Source organism: Hemitrygon akajei, chromosome 22 (genome assembly GCF_048418815.1).
Source record: "Hemitrygon akajei chromosome 22, sHemAka1.3, whole genome shotgun sequence".
Classification (NCBI taxonomy): domain Eukaryota; kingdom Metazoa; phylum Chordata; class Chondrichthyes; order Myliobatiformes; family Dasyatidae; genus Hemitrygon; species Hemitrygon akajei.
The window spans coordinates 62,062,547-62,083,524 of NC_133145.1; the positions used below are offsets into that span (position 1 = coordinate 62,062,547).

Consider the following 20,978-nt stretch of genomic DNA (forward strand, 5'->3'; position numbering starts at 1 on the left):
CTTAAGTGCTATAGTAAAGAAGGCACGACAGTTCTCCTTTCTGAGAAGTTTGCAGAGATTCAACATGTGACCAAAAACTTTTACGGACTTCTGTAGATGCACAGTGGGGAGTATCCTGACTTAGAAGAGGCAGGTGTGAGTGCAAAGCACACAAAATGCTGGCATGTGGCACCCAAGATTTCCAGAATCTCTCATTCAAAGTTCAAAGTTAAATTTGTTATCAAAGAACATATATGTCACCATATACTGTCCTGGGCTTTCAAGTTTAAGTTTAATTGTCATTCAACCACACATGATTATCCATGACTACAGCCAAACAAAACCCAGCCATTCACAGCACAAGGTGCATACAGTAACTACAAAGAAACATAATAGAAGCAATAAAAGTCTGACTTTGTGTGCAGCTTAGCAACCAATGTGCAAGAGACCAACAAATTGTGCAAATACAAAAAAAAGAGGGGGAAATCTTTTATTTATTTAATTTATTTAGAGATACAGTGGGAACAAGCCCTTCCGGCTCAATGAGCCACAATACTAAATAACTCACCTATTTAATCCTATGGGACAACTTACACTTGACCTACTAACCAGTACGTCTTTGGACTGTGGGAGGAAGCTGAAGCACCCGGAGGAAACCCATGCGGTCATGGGAAGGAAGTACAAACTCTTTACAGGCAGCACCAGGAATTGAACTCGGAAATCCAGAACATCTCCAGCTGTAACAGTGTTGCTCTAAGCACTATACCACCATGGCACCCTAACAAATAAATTAGCAAAAAAAAACTGAGAACATGAGTTGTAGAGTCCTTGAAAGTGAGCCCATACATTATATCTACAATGTGAGTGTTGCAACTGTTCAACCGCAGAAATGAACCTTGTATTTTTCTTAAAGAGGAGCCGGTTTCATTTTGCCCCCTAAAGAGTTAACTGAAACTGAACCTTGTGCTGACAGAACCAGGAAGTTCCTTGCCAAGCTGAGCCAAGAGTCTGGTTTTAAAGTGGGTGTTGCTGTCACACATACACCTCCACGCCAGAGCTGATCCTTCTCGAGAATAAGCTCCGTGGTTCTGGGAAGCAGAAACGACCTTGGGAGAATCTCTGTCCACCTCTTGATCACCTCGCTCCATCACCACACCACCATGACTTCTGAAGAAAATGGCAAAGACCTGATCTTCGAAGGGTACTTGAAAAAGCAAAAAGACAAGATGGTGAGCCATTTTCTACTCAATGCTTTTTCTTCACCTGGAGGGTCCTTTATGAATGAGGAACAAAAGTATTTAAATATTAATTTTCTGAAGAAGTAACAATCCTAATGAAAAGTCTCAGACTGAAACATCGGCTGTTTATTCCTCCCCTTAGACGCTACCTGACCTGCTGAGTTCCTCCAGCAATTTTTGTGTGTGGCTCTGGATTTCCAGCGTCTGCAGAAACTCTTGTGTTAACAATTGTGATTTCTTTCTATTCTCTGCAGAAGTTTGCTTGGGCAAAATATTGGTTTAGGCTCCAAAACACCACTTTATTTTTCTTCACCGATAAACAATGTGAGGCAGTAAGTAATCTATTTAAAAGATTTCAACTCCTTTATTGTCAAGTATTTTTGAATGTCCTGAATAACAATACTGTTTTATATTTTTTCTAGTGCCATCTCCGAGGGCAATATTACATCTACATGGTAAGCCATGTTCCAAATGTTTAATGTAGTGTTTCATTTAATGTAATTCAGTCAGCTCTGTAGCGTAGCACCAGTGATCGGGAGATTGGGCTTCAGTTCCTCCCACTGTCTGTAAGGAGTTTGTACGTACTCCCTGTGACCGTATGTGTTTCCTCCCACAGTCCAAAGATGTTAGGATTCGTAAATTGTGAGTGCGCTATGTTGGCAACACTTGTGGGTTTCCCTGAGCACAATCCTCAAACTGTGTTGGACATTGACGAAAAACGACCCATTTCACTGTATGTTTCAATGTTTCGACGAATAAGACCAACCTTTAAATCTTAAAACAATGCGTAAAAAAAAATCTGCCCTCATATCTCATTTAAACTTACCCCCTCGCATCTCAAATGCATATCCTCTGGTATTCGACATTCCAGCTGGAAAAAGAATCTGTCTACTCTATCGAAGCCTCTCATAACCTTATAAACAACTATCAAATCTCCCCTCAGTGTCTGAAAATAACCCAACTTTGTCCAACCTCTCCAAACCAGAATCAAGTTTTATTATCACTGGGATACAGAGTGTTGTAAAATTTGTTGTTTTGTGGCAGCAGTGCAGTGGAATTCACTAAGAATTGCTCCAAAATGTTTTATATGTATAAAAATAAATCATGCAAAAAGAGAGCAAAATCGTGAATTAGTGTTCATGGACCGTTCAGAAAACTAAGGGGAAGAAACTGTTCCTAAATTGTTGAGTGTGTGTCTCCTGTACCTCCTCCTGATTGTAGTTATAGCTCATGCCCTCTAATCCAGTCAGCATTCTGGTAAACCTCTTCTTCAGCCTCTCCAAAACCCTCACACCCGTCCTGTAACAGGGTGACCAGAAATATGCAGAGTATCCACGCACACGGGCACACATGCACGCACTTCTGCAGATGCTGGAAATCCAGAGCAACATACACAAAATGCTGGAGGAACTCAGCAGGCCAGGCAGCATCTATGGAAAGAAATAAACAGAAGATTTTTTGGGCCAAGATCCTTCTCCAGGACCTGGTGAAGAGTCTCGGCCCAAAACATCAACAATTTCTACAATATTCACCATGTTTCCTTATATCACTTGGCATACTGAGTTTCCAGGTTCACAGAACAAACCCATTCCCAGTGTCGCATGTCCATTAACTCCTCTTCCCACACCCACCTGTCCGCCCTCACATTCTCCAAGCAGCCACTACAAAATAAGAACAATTAAAAGAGGCCAATTAACCCAGCAAGTTGGATGTTGGGAGGATGTGGTAGGAAACCCACAGGGTCACAAGGAGAATGTACGAACTCCATACAGATAGCAACAGGGGTCAGAGTCGTACCCAGTTGCTGGATCTCTGTGCCAGTGCTGCTGTACCCACCCAGCGAGGAGTGGGAAGTGCTCTGATCTGGAATTCCCCAGGTATTAAGTTCCCAATTTCAGCTTCAGCAATAGTTATGGGTGAATATTCTTTTGTACTTTAATTCCTCTTTTGAAACAACTACTTCCAAGCATTTCTTCTGCCTCAGGAGGTCACAGTTGGTTACAAACTTCACTACGAGGTTCGATTGGCATTTATCTTCTGAGAGGTGACTAGATAGGGGTGACAAAAGGCACAGGCTGAGTGGACAGCCAGAGACTCTTACCCAGGGTGGAAATGGCTAATACAAGGGGGCATCGTTTTAAGGTGATTGAAGGAAAGTATAAGGGGATGTCAGAGTTAAGTTCTTTACACAGAGAGTAGTGAGTGTGGGGGACACACTGGCAGGGGTGTTGTAGAGGCAAGATACATTAGGGACATTTTAGAGACTCTTAGGCAACTGGATGATAGAAAAATAGGGGGTTATGTGGAAGGGAATGGTTAGATTGAGTAGGTTGAAATGTTGGCACAACATTGTGGGCTGAAGAACCTGTACTGTGTTACGCCGTTCAACGTACATTTGTTTTGTTTGCATCTGTCCTGATGAAGGGTCTCAGCCCAAAACATCGACTCTTTATTCCTTTCCGTAGATGTTGCCTGACCTGCCGAGTTCCTCCATCATTTTGTGTGTGTTACTCTGAGATTTCTTGTTTGTACATTTTGTCTTGGATGGGACTTTTCACTACTAAGGATTAGCCATTTCCGCCCTGGGAAAGTCTCTGGCTGTCCACTCGGCCTGTGTCTTTTATCTCCCCTATCTACTCACCTCTCAGAAGATAAATGCCAGTTGAACCTTATTTAATAAAGCTCCAAAGAACAAACCAAGTCTTGAGAATGAACAGCTTGTTCTGTTCTCTACAATTATTTTGCCTGTGTAGAATTACGTCAACACTACTCAGTCCGGTGCTTTCAAAGCGTACAGGTCTGACTTCCAACAGTGCTTGCAAGGAAGTGCTTCAAACTTCTGGGACGTGATGTGAAACACACACAAAATGCTGGAGGAACTCAGCAAGTCAGGCAGTGTCTATGGAGGGAAACAATCATTTATTTCAGAGACTGGCAGAGAGTTTAGCGTAGCCATCACGGGTTAATTCCTGCCGCTGCCTGTAAGAAGTCTGTATGTTCTCCCGGTGACCACGTGGGTTTCCTCTCACACTCTAAGGATGTATGGATCAGGGTTAGTGAGTTGTGGGAGTGTTGAGTTGGTGCTGGGAGCAAGGCAACTCTTGAGGGCTGCCCCCTGCATGTCCTTGGACTGTGTTGGCTGTTAACGCAAACGACATATTTCACTGTATGCTTTGATGTACGTGTGACAAATGAAGTTTATCTTTCGTTTTTTTTTTATCTTTTGCGCCGTACCTACGGCAGTGATTGGAGTACTGATCATATTTCAGCAGCTTGTTTGCTGTAAAGCACTTCGGGGTATGAACAAGGGGCATTTTTGGGCCCCTGATCAAAGAAAGCTGGCGCAGAAGTTCAGAAGAATGGTGCTGGGATTGAAAGAGTTAATGTTCAAGAAGTGTTTGGTGCCTCTGGGAATGAGGGGGATCTCATTGAAACCTATCGAATATTGAAAGGCCTAGATAGAGTGGACGTGGAGATGATGTTTCCTACAGCGAGGGAGTCTAAGACCAGAGGGCACAGCCTCGGAATGGAGGGACATCCATTTAGAACAGAGATGAGGAGGAATTTCTTTAGCCAAAGGCTAGTGAAGCTGTGGAATTCATTGCCACAGACAGCTGTGGAAGCCAAGTCATTTAAAGCAGAGGTTGATAGGTTACAGGGAGAAGGCAGGAGAATGGGGTTGGGAGGGATAATAAATCAGCCACAATGGAATAGTGGAGCAGACTCGAGTCTCCTCGTACATTTTATAGTACTCTGAGCTCGACAAGAAAGCGACTGCGGAGGGAAGGGGAGGAGCTGGTTGTGGGAAAGGAGTTTCTGCCCTGATGCAAGTGGGAAAGGAGTTTCTGCCCTGATACAAGGCGTGGGAACCTGGAGAGGAAAACCTCCTTAGGGCAACTTCACACAAGTCAGGCAGTGACAGCGCAGGAAGAGCAGGTCACAGAGTAACTCACTGAACAGGTACACAACCTGCTGAGGTATCCTTTTTGTTCCCTGTCTATTGTGAGCTCTCTGTATTGTTCATTGTTTCAACCACATTCGCGTCACAGTGAGCAACACACCATTCCGTTGTCGTCCACAGCCTGTTTCGCAACTGAGTGAGGTCATCGTCTGCTCCTTCCATCTGCTTCAGATCCAAATTGCTCACATTTATTAATTGTTATTATTATTGAGATACAGCGTGGAACAGGCCCTTCTGGCCCTCGAGCCATGCTGCCCAGCAACCCCCATTTAATCCGAGCCTAATCACAGGATCATTTACAATGAGTAACTAACTTACCAACCAGTACATCTGTAGGCTGTGGGAGGAAACCAGAGCATCTGGAGGAAACCCACATGGTCCCAGGGGGAACATACAAACTCCTTATGGGCAGCGGTGGGAAGTCTCTCTCCGTCTCAGTTTGAAACTCACTGACCGAGAGAGTGTCTACTCCTATTTGTAAACATGAGAGATTCTACAGACGCCGGAAATCCAGAGTAACACACGCAAGATGCTGGAGGAACTCAGCAGGACGGGCAGTATCTGTGGAAGTGAATAAATGGTTGGCGTATCGGGCCGAGACCCTGCAAAAGGTCTGGAAAGAGGGAAGAAGCCAGAATAAAAGGGTGGGGTGGGGGTGAACATGAACTGGAAATTCATAGGTGAACCCAGGTGGGGGAAGTGGGAATGTTGTGAGAAGCTGACAATGGAGGAGGCAAAAAGACTCCGATGAAGGGTCTGGGCCTGAAACGTTGACTAATTTATTCATTTCCATAGACGCTGCCTGCCCTGCTGGGTTCCTCCAGGTTTTTGTGTGTGTTCCTCCTATTGTGTCAGAGAATAGCTGAGAAACAGAAAAAAAGGGAAGTACTTTTACAGGTACTTCCTACGTTTCCTTCCGAACAACCCACTCAGATTTTACAGTTAAACTTTCACACAGGAGCTGCTCGGTTGCACACGGTTATCAATTTCTGCCGCTGCCTGTAATCCCCCCCCCCCCCCCCCCCGTGGCCGCGAAGGTTTCCACCAGGTGCCCTGGTTTACTCCCACATTCCAGGGACGTACGGGTCAGGGTCAGTGAGTTGTGGGCATGCTATGTTGGCGCTGGAAGTGTGGTGACACTTGCAGGCTGCCTAGCGCAATCCACACCAACTAAGTTTGACACAAAAATGACACATTCCACTGAATGTTTTGATGTACATGTGACAAATGAAGACATGTTAAACCCTCCCAACAGTGAAATAGTTTCTCTTCCTCCAACCTCCAGATCAGTAACAGATCACCCCCACATTCCATCACCCCCATTCCACCCCCCCACCCCTCATTCTACCATCACCCCTATTCCCCATTGATGTCTATCATCTTTATCAATGATCTGGATGATAATGTGGTTAACTGTATCAGCAAATTTGTGGATGACACCAAGATTGGTGGTGTAGTGGACAGTGAGGAAGGCTATCGTGGTTCGGACCTGGATCTGGACCCATTGGAAAAATGGGCTAATGGCAAATAGAATTTAATGCAGATAAGTTCATGGTGTTGTACTTTTGGAGGACCAATCATGGCAGGTCTTACACAGTGAACGGTAGGGCGCTGCGGAGAGCAATGGAACAGAGGGATCTGGGAATCTAGGTCCATAATTCATTGAAAGTAAAGAAAGCTTTTGCCACATTGGCCTCATAAATCAAAGTCTTGAGTACAGGAGATGGGGTGTTATGTTGCAATTTAGAAGACGTTGATGAAGCCTAATTTTGAGTATTGTGTGCAATTTTGGTCACCTATCTACAGGAAAGATGTAAATAAGATTGAAAAAGTTCAGAGAAAATTTACAAGGATGTTGCCAGGTCTGGAGGACCTGAGTTAATAAGGAAAGGTTGAATAGGTTAGGACTTTATTTCTTGGAACATAGAAGTCTGAGGGGAGATGTGAAAGAGGTATACAGAATTATGAGGGGTACAGATGGGGTAAATGTAAGTAGGTTTTTTTCATGGAGGAAGGGTGGGACTACAGCCAGAAGTCATGGGTTAAGGGTGAAAGGTGAGAAGTTTAAGGGGAACATGAGGGGAAATTTCTTCACTCAGAGTTGTCAGAGTGTAGAATGAGCTGCCAGTGCTAGTGGTGCATGCAAGCTCGGTTTCAATGTCTAAGAAGTTTGGACAGGTACATCAATGGTAGGGGTATGCAGGGCTATTGTCCTGATGCAGGTTAATGGGGGTAGGCAGTTTAAATGGCTCGGCACAGGCTCGATGGGTTGAAAGGCCTTTTTCTGTGCTGTGCTTTTCTATGACTCTCTGACTCTATAATTCACTCAACAACAGGTTCAGTCCGTGAGAGAAAAGGAAGACAGGAACCACGAGTATCTATTTGAGATAGTCATGAAGAATGGGAAGAAAAAGGTGCTGGTAAGTCCAACCATGGGAACTTTGGAGATGAGTTAAACTGTAGTCCTGCGGTGATGCTCTGTAACAAAAACAAAAAAAAACTCTGGAAACCCAAGTTTGAATCATTCTGTAAAGGAACAAAGTGAACATTTATCTGTCACCTCCCAGATTCTTACATCATTCCCACTGCCTATCAAACCCCACTCCTCTGGATCCACTTATCACCACTCTCCCCCACCTGCCTATCAAACCCCACTCATCCTGCCCATCTCCTCCCTGTGGTTCTCCTCGTCCTTCCCTTTCTCCTCTCCTAACAGATTCCTTCTTCTTCAGCCCTTTTCCTCTTACACCTATCACCTCCTCCCTCCCCCACCCACCCACCTTCTGCCTCACCTGGTCTCATTTATCATCTGCCACGTGTACTCCTTTCATTCCCCCAGCCTCCTTATTCTGGTTTCTACCCTGCTTCCTTTCCAGTTCTGATGAAATGTCTTTGCCTGAAACATTGACTGTTCATTCCCTTCCATAGATGCAGACTGATCGGTTGAGTTTCTCCAACATTTTGTGCGTGTTGCTCTGGACTTCTAGTATTTGCATAATCTCCTCTATACTGTAACCCATTTTGTTTCCGATCCTGATGAAAGGTCCCAAGCCACCAAGTATTGAAAGGCCTAAACAGAGTAGGTGTGCAAAGGATGTTACCAGTAGTGGGAGAGTCTAGGACCAGAGGGCGTGGCCTCAGAATAGAGAGATGTCCCTTTAGAACAGAGATGAGGAGGGATTTTTGTTTAGCCAGAGGGTGGTGAATTTGTGGAATTCATTGCCACAGATGGCTGTGAAAGACAAGTCATTGAGTATATTACATGGAGATTGATAGATTCTTGATTAGACAGGGTGTCAATTGTTGTAGCGAGAAGGCAGCAGAACGGGGTTGAGAGGGATGATAAATCAGCCATGATGCAATGTTGGAGCAGACTCGATGGGCTGAATGGCCTAATTTTGCTCCTGTGTCTTATGGTATTATGGTCTAATTACAACTTTTAAAAGACATTTGGACAAATATATGGATAGGAAATGTTTAGAGATGGGGGCCAAATGCAAGTAAGTGGGATTAATTTGAAGAATTTATAATTTATTATTACAATGGGATAAGCATCCGTTACTTAAGATTAAACAGGATTGGGAGAAGGAACTCAATTTGACTTTTATATGGGAGGATTAGACTCGGATTCTGAAGCTGGTTAACTGTTCTTTGATCTGTGCTAGTCATTCACTGATTCAATTTAAAATTGTACATTGTTACCATTTGATGAAGGAGAGACTTTCTAAAATATTTTCCAATGTTGACAAGTATTGTGATAGATGTGAAACTGAGATAGCTACACTGACACATATGTTCTGGTCATGTTCTACATTAAAACAGTTTTGGAAGTCAGTCTTTTCGACAATTTCTAAAGCACTCAGAATCAATTTACAACCTAATAAATTGACTGTGCTTTTTGGAATAATTCCTCAGAATATCCATGGTATTTCTGTGTCTGATCAACATGTTATTGTGTTTGTTACATTGATAGCTAGGAGGGCCATCTTGTTGAAATGGAAGGATATATCAGCTCCTACTTTGTCACAATGGTTCTCTCAAGTGATGCTGTGTCTTAGCTTGGAGAAAATTAGAAGTCGAACCTTTGAACCTTTATTTGATTTTGAGAAGAGATGGGGCTCATTTGCTCGTTATTATCATTTCAGTTAATTGATAGATTTCCTCCATGACCTAAATGTAAATTTTTTTTGATATATCTTTTTTTTCTTGTTGGCGGTTTGATGTTTATTTTTAGAAGCTTTGTGTATGACGCATGGCTCCGGGGTTGTACCTCCAAAGGGTTTCTCTTTTTTCCTCACTTTTCTTGCTTAGTAGGGGTTTTTTTTTATTCATAAAAATTTTCAATCCTTAAGATAATTTCTTTTTTGAGGCATTGTAAGTGTTGCTACTTCGATGTACTTGTGCTATTTTTGAATAATAATAATAATAATAATAATAATAATAATAAGAAGAAGAAGAAGAAGAAGAAGAAGAAGAAGAAGAAGAAGAAGAAGAAGAAGAAGAAGAAGAAGAAGAAGAAGAAGAAGATTTGAAAAGTGGGATTAATTCAGTTAGTCAGCATTGACAAGATGGCTGAAGGACCTGTTTCTGTGTTGTACAGCTCTACCATTCCAGGCTGGGTCCAGGGTTTCTGCTGGTTTTGGGAAACTCCTGAATGTTCTTGGCAGGGTGGATGTAGAGAGGCCATTTCCTCGTGGAAGAATATGGAAATAGTGGGTTACTGTTCCATAAATAAGAATTTACCCATTTAAGAAGTTACCCAGTTTAGGCAGGTGTTCAATTGGTTTCTGTTCCTGTGCTGTGCTGTACTGTATCAGTGAGACGCGTTTGTGACTAACTCGGTTCCTGTGCGCCCCTGGAGTGGTGACAAGCCCTCACTCTCCCCCTTGTCTCCCTGGTGTGTGCATCAGGCCGCGGAGAGCTCAGACCTGCGTGCCGTGTGGATGGAGTTTCTGTGGAAGGCCATGCAGCTTCCGGGGCCAGGGAAGAAGAACTCGGCCTGTACATGGTGAGCTTCTCTCAACGGCGAGATCCGGCGCTACCCCGTGGGATCTTTCTATCTGTCCAGCTCATTTTACCCTGAATTCCTCTACCCCTCCCTCCTTCTCTCCTTTCTTTCCTTCTTACGGCAACAGGCCCTACCAGTCCGACAAGCCCGCATCCATGTGACCCATTAGCCGTGGGTCTTTGGGATGTGGGAGGAAACCAGAGCACCAGGAGGTAACCCACGCAGACACGAGGAGAACGTATAAACTCCTTACAGACGGTGGCGGGAATTGAACCCGGATCACTGGCGCTCTGATGCGTTACGCTGACCACGATGCTACCCTACCGGCAGGGCGCTGACATGATGGAATATTCTGCATCGACTCCGCCTCGGTACGGGTGACAATTGACCAACTCTGTCATTTACCTTCACAGGCACGACATCCCCCACCTGATTCAGCGGGCAGCCTCACTCTGTCCGAATACTACAAAGCGGGAAGATTCGATGGGATCGCTGTGCTCGACGGACACACAGAGCGAAGACTACACCCCAGACACCGTACACCTCGCGTCTCCCGTGTGCTCCCGCCAGACTTCATCGACAGCCTCGGACTTAGGTCAGTTGCTTGGTGTTCATTCAGGATGTATACGTTCTTGCCCTCAATGCCCTTGGGAGGGTTCATCTGATGGAGGAAGACCGTTCGGCCCATTGGGTGCATGTCAGCTCCCAGTGAGCAACTAGAGATTTGTTCAGGGCCGCAGCACGGTAGCTGGCTATCCCGGCCCAACGAGCCCGCGCCTCTCGGTTACACCCATGTGACCGATTTAACGACCAACCAGTACGTCTTTGGAATGTGAGAGGAAACAGGGTCTCCGGGAGGAAATCCACGCGGACACAGGGAGACGTACAAACTCCGTATAGATAGTAGTGGGAGTCGATGGAATTGTAGCCTTCATCAGAGTCTGATGTCTCATTTCAGATGAATCATCGAACATGAGGTGCAGCAACATCACCTCTTCCAGTGAAGAGGGGGAGTCCTTGGATAATGAGGCCACACCCGCGTCCCAAGGTGACAGTGAGAATTTCTGGAGTCCTGGTTCAAACGTCAATCTGTTTAATTCACTGATTTGCAATACCGTAATAGAATCAATGAAAGATGGCACCGAACGGGATGGACAGCCAGTGTACGAAAGAGAACGGAGTGTGCAAAGAGTTTGCAGAGTTCTGACGGGCTGCATCACTGTCTGGTATGGGGGTGGGGGGGGGGGGGGCTACTGCACAGGACCGAAAGAAACTGCAGAGGGTCATAAATCTAGTCGGCTCCAACTTAGGTACCAGCCTACAAAGTACCCAAGACATCTTCAGGGAGCGGTATCTCAGAAAGGCAGCATCCATTATTAAGCACCCAGGGCATGCCCTTTTCTCACTGTTACCATCAGGTAGGAGATACAGTAGCCTGAAAGCACACTCTCAGCAATTCAGGAACAGCTGCTTCCCCTCTGCCATTGATTTCTGGATGGACATTGAACCTGTGAACAATACTTCACTTTTTTAACATATATTATTTCTGTTTTTGCACGATTTTTAATCTCCAATATACACGTACTGTAATTGATTTACTTATTTATCTATTTTCACCTTTTTCTTCTTCTACATTATGTATTGCATTCAACTGCTGCTGTTAAGTTAACAAATTCCGTGACACATTCCAGTGATAATAAACCTGATTCTGGTTCTGACATATAAAAAAACACAAATAATAATAATAAATAAATAAGCAATAAATATCGAGAACATGAGATGGAGAGTCCTTGAAAGTGAGCCCATAATCTTTAAATTTGCTGAGTGTGCATCTGTCCTATTGTGCAGATCGATACGTTGAATGCCCAAGTTGGTACAGTCTTTTGTTGATTCTATTATTGTTATTATGGATCTGCTGACTATGGCCACAAGAAAATAGATCACAGGGTTGTATTTGATGTCCTACCTGAACTTTGAACTTTAATAGGCACAGGGGCCTGAAGCAGACCATTGGACAGAACAGTACAGTTCAGGCCACAAAGTTGTCCTGACTCTTTAATCTACACGAAACTCAACCAAACCCTTCCCTCCCACATAGCCCTCTAATTTTCTATCATCCATACCATTCCTGGAGTCTCTTAAATGCCCCTAATGTATCTGCCTCTACCACCATCCCTGGCAGGGTGTTTCACGTACTTTCCCCCAATACTTTCCTCCACCAGCACCAGCTGCACAATGATCCCATCTCCTCTCCTTCCCCACTATCCTCAGTTCCTCTCCTCCCTTCCCCACTATCCTCAGTTCCTCTCCTCCCTTCCCCACTATCCTCAGTTGCCCTCTCCTCCCTTCCCCACTATCCTCAGTTGCCCTCTCCTCCCCCACTATCCTCAGTTGCCCTCTCCTCCCTCCCCCACTATCCTCAGTTGCCCTCTCCTCCCCCACTATCCTCAGTTGCCCTCTCCTCCCCCACTATCCTCAGTTGCCCTCTCCTCCCTCCCCCACTATCCTCAGTTCCTCTCCTCCCTTCCTCACTATCCTCAGTTGCCCTCTCCTCCCCCACTATCCTCAGTTCCTCTCCTCCCCCACTATCCTCAGTTGCCCTCTCCTCCCTTCCCCACTATCCTCAGTTGCCCTCTCCTCCCTCCCCCACTATCCTCAGTTCCTCTCCTCCCTTCCTCACTATCCTCAGTTGCCCTCTCCTCCCCCACTATCCTCAGTTCCTCTCCTCCCTTCCTCACTATCCTCAGTTGCCCTCTCCTCCCCCACTATCCTGTTCCTCTCCTCTCCTCCCCCACTATCCTCAGTTGCCCTCTCCTCCCTCCCCCACTATCCTCAGTTGCCCTCTCCTCCCTTCCTCACTATCCTCAGTTGCCCTCTCCTCCCCCACTATCCTCAGTTACCCTCTCCTCCCTTCCTCACTATCCTCAGTTGCCCTCTCCTCCCCCACTATTCTCAGTTGCCCTCTCCTCCCCCACTATCCTCAGTTACCCTCTCCTCCCTTCCTCACTATCCTCAGTTGCCCTCTCCTCCCCCACTATCCTCAGTTGCCCTCTCCTCCCTCCCCCACTATCCTCAGTTCCTCTCTTACCCCACTATCCTCAGTTGCCCTCGCCTCCCCTTCACAATCAGAATCAGGATTATTGTCACTGAAACCTGCCATGAAAATCCTGACGAAGGTTCTCGGCCCGAAACATCGACTGTTTATTCCTCTCCATAGATGCTGCCTGACCTGCTGAGTTCCTCCAGCACTTTGTGTGTGTTTGTCATGAAATATGTTGTTTTGCAGCAGCAGTACAGAGTAATACCTAAAAATAATTACTCTAAATTACAATAAGAATATATATATAAAAATAAATTGTGCAAAAAGGGAGTAATCAGGTAGTATTCGTGGGTTCACGGTCTGTTCGTTCTGATGGCAAAGGGGAAGATGCTGTTCTTAAAATGTTGAGTGAATGTCTTCAGGCTCCTGTACCTCCTCCTTGATGGTAGCAATCGTCTCCTCCCCACCTCCCACCCCTCACCCTCCAGACGTGAGTCCATTATTGACTCAAAAGGACAGCTGACACTGGGGGACCCAGCACGGGGTGGAGACAGCGACAGTGAGACACAGGGTGGGGACACTGGGGAACACTGAGACACAGGGTAGGCACCCCAGCCAACAATGGATGGTAGGTGAGGACTCTGGGTGGAGACAGTGGGAAACAGCGAGTCATGACAGGGCAGGACCCCAGGGGGCAGCGGTGAGTCTCAGAGTCGGGACCCTGCCAAACAGTGAGACAGAGGTGGATACACTGGGGACGTTGAGACAGAGGGTTACCCTCGGAAGGTGTGGAGGGAGGGAGCAGTGAGTCACAGCGAAGGGACTTTATGGAGAGTCACAAGTCGCAGAGAGGGAGTGGTGGGGGGGGTTGAGTTTCAGGAGGGTGTGGTGCGAGAGACTGAACAGTAAGTTTTGAAGGGAAATTGAAGAACGAGGAGGAGTGGGGAAGTTCCCCTCTGGTATCCTGCAGCTGTGTTTCTCTCTGCTCTGATAACACTTTGCACCGGGGTAACGGGTTACTGTCACGTTGCTGTTTGCCGTGTAAGAGTGTAGGACACCGTTTCTAGAGTCCCCCCTCCCACACAACGAAGGGGACGATTGTCCGCTCAGTTCCGACACTCCTGTCTCACCTTTACCCCGTGCTTTTTTCAGGGGCCGCAGGGGACCAAAGTGAACAAGAGGTGGAGACAGGAACTGTGCCTGGCCTGAAGGCAAAGGCGACTGACAGAGGTACGTGCGGTCATACAACACAGTACCAATGGTGGGGGTCTTTGATGACGGAGGACGCCTCCTGTCGATACCACCGATGGTGCCCGTGATTTACTGGGCAGAGTCCATTCCTCTCTGCAGCTTGCCACCTCCAACGCCATAGAGTCACTGAATGCTATAGCACAGAAAGAGGCCATTCGGCCCTTCCATCCTGTGCCAAACTGCTATTCCTCCTAGTCCCATTGACCCACACCCGGACCATACCCCTCCCATCCATGTACTTACCCAGATTTCTCTTAAATGTTGAAACCAAACCCATATCCACCACTTCCGTTGGCAGCTCGTTCCACCCACAACTGTGGAAGTGTACCCATTAAAGTGAGGTGCCCCTGGGGCGTGTATACAGTCTGCATTTGCTCTCATGTCAAGGTTGCAAGCACCCTGTGTCCTTCTCCCTCTGGCCAGCAGGGGGCACTGACCACCCTGCGATGTGATCGATTGCAGACCAGGGTCCAGAGCAGATGCTTTAGTTGGGATCAGATCTGTGCTTCCTCACTAAGTGATAGAGAACAAGACGTCGCAACGCAGCATGCCACGGGGCAGGGACAGGGGGCAGGCTGGGAATGGAGTGAGCAGTAAGTCACTGATGGTTGTATTTTCTTGTCAGTGGACTGCCTTAGTGGAGTGTACAATGTCCCGAAACCAGTGAGTGAGGAGTCAACAGTTCCCTCAGGTGAGTCAAACTTCTCCCTTTCTCTCATTGCTACCAGCAGCGAGGAGGTACAGGAGCCGGGAGGCGCTCCCTCAGGCAGTTAGACACACGAACAGACTGGGAGTTGGAGTTGGTTTGTTATCGTCACAGATACAGAGATCCGTCTCTGTCAAAGGTGGCCTGAGGCCTGCTTAGCGCCCCCGATCAGGGTCACGGAAAGCCATGGGAGCAGGTGGTGGATGGTCCTATGAGCAGATAGTGCATATCACAAGTCCTGATTATATGACCACTGACGCCAGGCAGACGATCTCTGAAGAGTATTGATAATGGCTGGGGTCACCCGTCTTGTAAAGACACTGCCCAGAAAATAGCAATGGCAAACCACTTCTGTGGAAAAATTTGCCAAGAACAATCGTGGAAAACAATAACAGAATGCAGAATAAAGTGTAACAGTTACAAAGAACGTGCAGACAATAAGCTGCAAAATCATAACGAGATAGATAGATTGTGAGATCAAGACTCCATCTTACCATACTATGGGAGCGGTCAATAGTTGTATAACAGCAGGATAGAAGCTGTCCTTGACCCTGGTGATACGTGCTTTCAGAATTTTATGTCTTCTGCCCGATGGGGGGGTGGTGGGGGGAAAGAAAGAATTTCCAGGGGAGGTAGGATCTTTGATTAAGAAGAGGATGTTTCCTATAGTGGGGGACTCTAGGACCAGAGGGTACAGTCTGAGAATACAAGGACGTCCCTTTAGAACAGAGACGAGGAGGAATTTCTTCAGCCAGAGGTTGATGAATCTGCGGAATTCATTGCCACAGACAGCTGTGGAGGTCAAGTCATTGGGTGTATCTGGTTCTTTTTGAGTGTAGAGGTTGATAGATTGGTGATTAGGAAGGGCATCAAAAGTTTTGGGAAGAAGTAAATGGGGCTCAGGGAATAATAAATCAGCTGTGTTGGAATGACGATGGGCCAAATGGCCTAATTCTGCTCCTATGTCTTATGGTCTTTTATACTGGCTGCTTTACTAAGGCAGTGAGAGTACAGACAGAGTCCATAGAGGGAAGGCAAGTTTCTGTGATGGACTGGGCTGTGACCACAACAGTCACAATTCAGACCAGTCGCTCTGCCAAGTCATGATACATATGGACAGGATGCTTTCCTGGTACATCAATAAAAAACTGAATGGAGAGTATAGACCACGTACAGGCAGATTTGCAGTTTAATTTGCCATCATGGTCAATAAAGACACGGCTTGCTGAAGGGCTGTTCGTGACCTGTACTTTTCCCACACCAGACGCGTCCCCAGCGCTGCTCCAGTGTGCTGAGGCCAATTGCAGTGCTGCCCTCCACCGCCCCCTGGTGGAGATCACCCATCGGTGCAGTTCCAGCCCGGCACCGCCCAGTTCTTTTTTAAAGATTAGCTTTATTTGTGACATGTACATCGAAACATACAGTGGAATGCGCCGTTTGCATCAACGACCTACACAGTCTGAGGAAGTGCTGGGGGCAGCCCGCAAGAGCTGCCAACGTGGAATTTGCTGGCCCTAACCCTTGTGGGAGGAACCCGGAGCATCCGGAAGTGCCCACTGAACCCGAAGTTCCAAGTAAATTTATTATCAAATTACATATACGTCACCATATACTACATAGAGATTCATTTTCTTGCATGCTTTGACAGGAAAATAAAGAAATACAATAGAGTTTATGAAAAAAACTCTACATAATGAAGACTGACAAACATCCAACATGCAAAGCAGGATACACTTTGCAAATAATACTTTTAAAGAGTAGTTAAATAATACTGAGAACACGGGCTGTAGAGTTCCTGAAAGGGAGTACATAGGTCGTGGACTCGGTTCAGAGCTGAGGTGAGTGAAGTTGTCCGTGCTGGTTGAAGTGCCTGATGGTTGAGGGGTAATAACTGTTCAGGTGGGTCCTGAGGCTCCTGTACCTCCTTCCTGATGGCAACAGTGAAAGGAGAGCACGGCCTGTGATGGTGGGGGTGGATGCTGCTCTCTTGTGACAGTGCTCCTTGTAGCTGTGATTGGTGGTGGGGAGGGCTCCCACTTCCTGCCATCACCCCGAGGCAGAGACTCACATTCTTGTCTTTCTTTCAGGTGTGCAGGCGCCCTGTGAAGAACCGTTCACCTCCATAGCCGAGGTCAACCTTCTAGACGAAATCATCTCGGGCTTCAGCCGTTCGACATCCTGCTGGCTGGACTCACAGTGAGTCATCGAGTCGTATTGTACAGAAACATGAACGTCGGCCATCTAGTCCATGCTGAACTGTTATTCTGCCTAATACCATCAACCCGCACTGGGACCATCATCCTTCCTCCCCCTCCCGTCCTTGTATTTATTCAAACTTCTGTTAAACGTTGAAATCGAATCCACACCCACCACTTACACTGGCAGTTCGTTCCACACTCTCGCCACCCTCTGAGTGAGGAAATTCCCCCTTAGATATCCCTTAAATATTTCACCCTTCACCCTTAACCTATGACCCCAAGTTCTAGTCTCGCACAACCTCAGCAGAAAAAGCCTGCTTGCATTTACACAGTCTATACCCCTCATAATCTTGTATACCTCTATCAAAACTCCCCTCAGTCTCCTACACTCCAGGGAATAAAGTCCTAACCTATTCAACCTTTTACTGTAACTCAGGTCCTCAAGTCCTGGCAACATCCTTGTAAATTTTCTCTGCACTCTTTCAGACATTTACATCTTTCCTGTAGGTAGGTGACCAAAACTGCACACAATACTACAAGTATAGTCTCACCAATATCTTAAGCAATTTTGTTATAACATGCCAACTCCCATACCAATGTGCAAAGAATTTTCTTTATGGCCCTATCTGCTTGTATTCTGGTTCTTGACCAGTAAATACAGCTTCCATTTACCCTTCTCAGCTGGCCACCTCTTTCCAATCTCCCCTCTGTCCAGGGAGAATTAATATCTGAACCACTTCATAACTGGATTCACCTCACCAAACAACATTCACGTCATCGTCATCATCATCACCATCATCATTATGTACAGTGTTGTACGACATCATCACTTTGTACTGTGTTGTATAACATCATCATTATATGCCATGTCGTAAGTCATCATCATTTTGTGCTGTGTCATATGTCATCATCAATATGTGTCATGTCGTATGACATCATCATTATGTGCCATAGGTGATCATGGTCTTTCCATAACCATGATTGTTCTTGGCAAATTTTTCTACAGAAGTGGTTTGCCATTGCCTTTTCAGGGCAATATCTTTACAATACGGGTGACCCCAGCCATTATCACTACTCTTTAGTGCCAGTTGGGGTTCAGTTCTCCCCGCTGCCCAGAGCAGTGAGCATAAGACAATTACAGAGCCAGCAACCCGGGTTCACTTCCCACCGCTGTCTGTAAGGAGTTTCCCCCTGTGACCACGTGGATTTCCTCTGGGTGCCCTGGTTTCCTCCCACATTCCAATAGTTCAATTTAATATCAGGGAATGTGTACAGTATACGGGCTGAAATTCTTACTCTTCACAGACAGCCACAGAGCAAGAAACTCCATAGAGTGAATGATAGAAACATCAGTATCCCGAGTCCCCCACCCCATAAGCAAAGACGGACGAGGGTTAGTAAGTTGTGGACATGCTCTGTTGATGCTGGCTCTGTGGCGACATTTGCGGGCAGCTCCCAGCACATCCATGGACCGTGATGGTCGTTGACAAAGGCGATGCATTTCGCTGAATGTTTTGATGTACATGTCACAAATAAAGTTAATCTAATCTAAATGCCATCCCTCCTCTATCCAGAAACACCTCGATTCCATCCTAACACAGCTGCTGGACAATAGGCGGGAGGAACGTCCCGGACGAGATGAGAAAGCAGCCGTGTAAAGTATTTTCCACGTTGATCTAGTGGTGTGGTGACCCTGCTCATCTGTCACTAGAGAAGCTTGGTGAGACAGCCACACGGCAGAAACCATCACCTGGGTAACCACACCACAACAGAGTCTCAGGAGCACTGAAACTTAGCAACGTTGGCACAGAGGTTGTGCCACACGATCCAAAAGTATTCAAGAAGGTGTTGAGCTGCAGTCTCCATCGAGGTTGTGGCTCAAACTTAGCTATTTTTTATGTTAGGGGTGGTTTTGGGGACAGAGAGAGGAGTTAGGGGTCAGCTTAATGTTTAGGGACAGGGATTTGATGGTCAGAGTCTAGGCCTCCGTTCTGCATTCAATGGCTGGCAACGTGGACGTGCGACGAAGGACATCTGTGGACAGATGTTGGGTGTGCTGGGGTGGCCCTCAACGTTCACCACACGTTCCAGCACCAACATAGCATGCCCATAGTGCTCAGCAGAACAACAGTAGCAACAACCACAGGGGAAAAAGTCAAAAGTCAAAACTAGCCCTGTTCCTCCCTACACACACACGCACGCGCACGCACACGCATGCACGCACGCACACACACACTCTAAGCCCCCAGACCCCGTTCCCTGATTCTCAGACCTCAAATCTGGACCACCCCAGGACTCACTGATAATGGGTTTGACCTTTGGTCCTCAACTTCTTGACCCAACTCCTCTGACCCTGGTGATTCAATAATGTAGGATAGAGTAAATGGGACAACATGGACTTTGTGGGCTGATATTTTTCTTTGACTGTGATATATTTAAGTATTCCGTGAGCACAGAGATCACATACAACCCATCTGCCTGGATTCCAAACTGCTTGCTTTAACCTTGACTGCACCGCTTGTTGTCCACATTGAGTCTACAGATGGTGCAAGTATTGGGCTCGATGATTCTATGGTTTTGTCTGAACTGTGCTGCTGTGTGATGTGTTCCCAATAAATCTACTAAAGCAGGGGCGACCGTGGAGACACAATGTCGATGTTTCAGCTTGGGATTGCTCTGTAACACCCAGAGAGACAGACAGAGAAAACTGTAGATTCAAGATTGTTTACTGTCACTCTTCAGTATACGAGCGTAAAGGAGAACAAAATGATTATATTCTGCATTAAAAACACAATAAGCAAAAAGAACACAATAAAAAACAAAATAAAAACAATAAGTATAAATATAAAAGCTTTATACAGTAAAGTGGCCACTGAGTGTATGGTCATGTTCTTCTGCTACTATAGCCCATCCACTTCAAGGTTTAGCGTGCTGTGTGTTCAGAGGTGCTCTTCACACACCATTGTTGTAATGCGTGGTTAGCTGAGTTACTGTTGCCTTCCTGTCAACTTGAACCAGGCTACCCATTCTCCTCTAACCCCCTCATTAACAAAACGTTCTCACCCATGGAACTGCCACTAACTGGATGTTTTTTTTTGTTTTTCACACCATTCTCTGTAAACTCTAGAGACTGTTGTGCATGAAAATCCCAGGAGATCAGCAGTTTCTGAGATACTCAAACCTCCCCATCTGGCACCAACAATCATTCCACAATCGAAGTCACTTCGATCGCATTTCTTCCCCATTCTGATGTTTGGTCTGAACAACAATTGAACCTCTTGACCGTGTCTGCATGCTTTTATGTACTGAGTTGCCTCCATATGACTGGCTGATTAGATACTTGCATGAACGAACAGGTGTACCTTATACAGCGGTCACTGATTGCAATTATAAACGCAATCCTACAAAACACAGTGTCCGAGACAACATGTGATGTGGATGGAGGTGGAGGCTGGGTTATTGGTGGAGGTGTTGATCAGCCTGTCGGTTTTGGGGAATTAACTGCAACTGAGTCTAGTGGTCCTGCTGGTGGGTGCTGCGAGGCCTCTTCCCAAGTGGTCTTTTGATGTTTTCCGGAGGGTGGCGCGGTAGTGAAGC

The 20,978-nt window shown here is 46.2% G+C and overlaps 1 protein-coding gene across 3 annotated transcripts; it reads left to right on the top strand.

Moving 5' to 3' along the window:
* Nucleotides 1-670: 670 nt before the first annotated feature.
* On the top strand, nt 671-20,240 carry LOC140714817 (uncharacterized). 3 transcript variants are annotated; one of them, XM_073026428.1, is made up of 11 exons: nt 671-1,208; nt 1,472-1,549; nt 1,640-1,672; nt 7,515-7,598; nt 10,089-10,186; nt 10,600-10,781; nt 11,145-11,234; nt 14,379-14,456; nt 15,103-15,168; nt 17,271-17,379; nt 18,956-20,240. In XM_073026428.1, the coding sequence occupies exons 1-11, from the start codon at nt 1,140-1,142 to the stop codon at nt 18,975-18,977; spliced, it is 909 nt and encodes a 302-aa protein (XP_072882529.1). In that variant the 5' UTR covers nt 671-1,139; the 3' UTR covers nt 18,978-20,240. The 3 variants fall into 3 exon arrangements, with proteins under 3 accessions (XP_072882529.1, XP_072882530.1, XP_072882531.1); XM_073026429.1 differs by having other exon boundaries at nt 14,388-14,456; XM_073026430.1 differs by having other exon boundaries at nt 1,142-1,208; nt 1,472-1,541.
* The last annotated feature ends 738 nt before the right edge of the window (nt 20,241-20,978 follow it).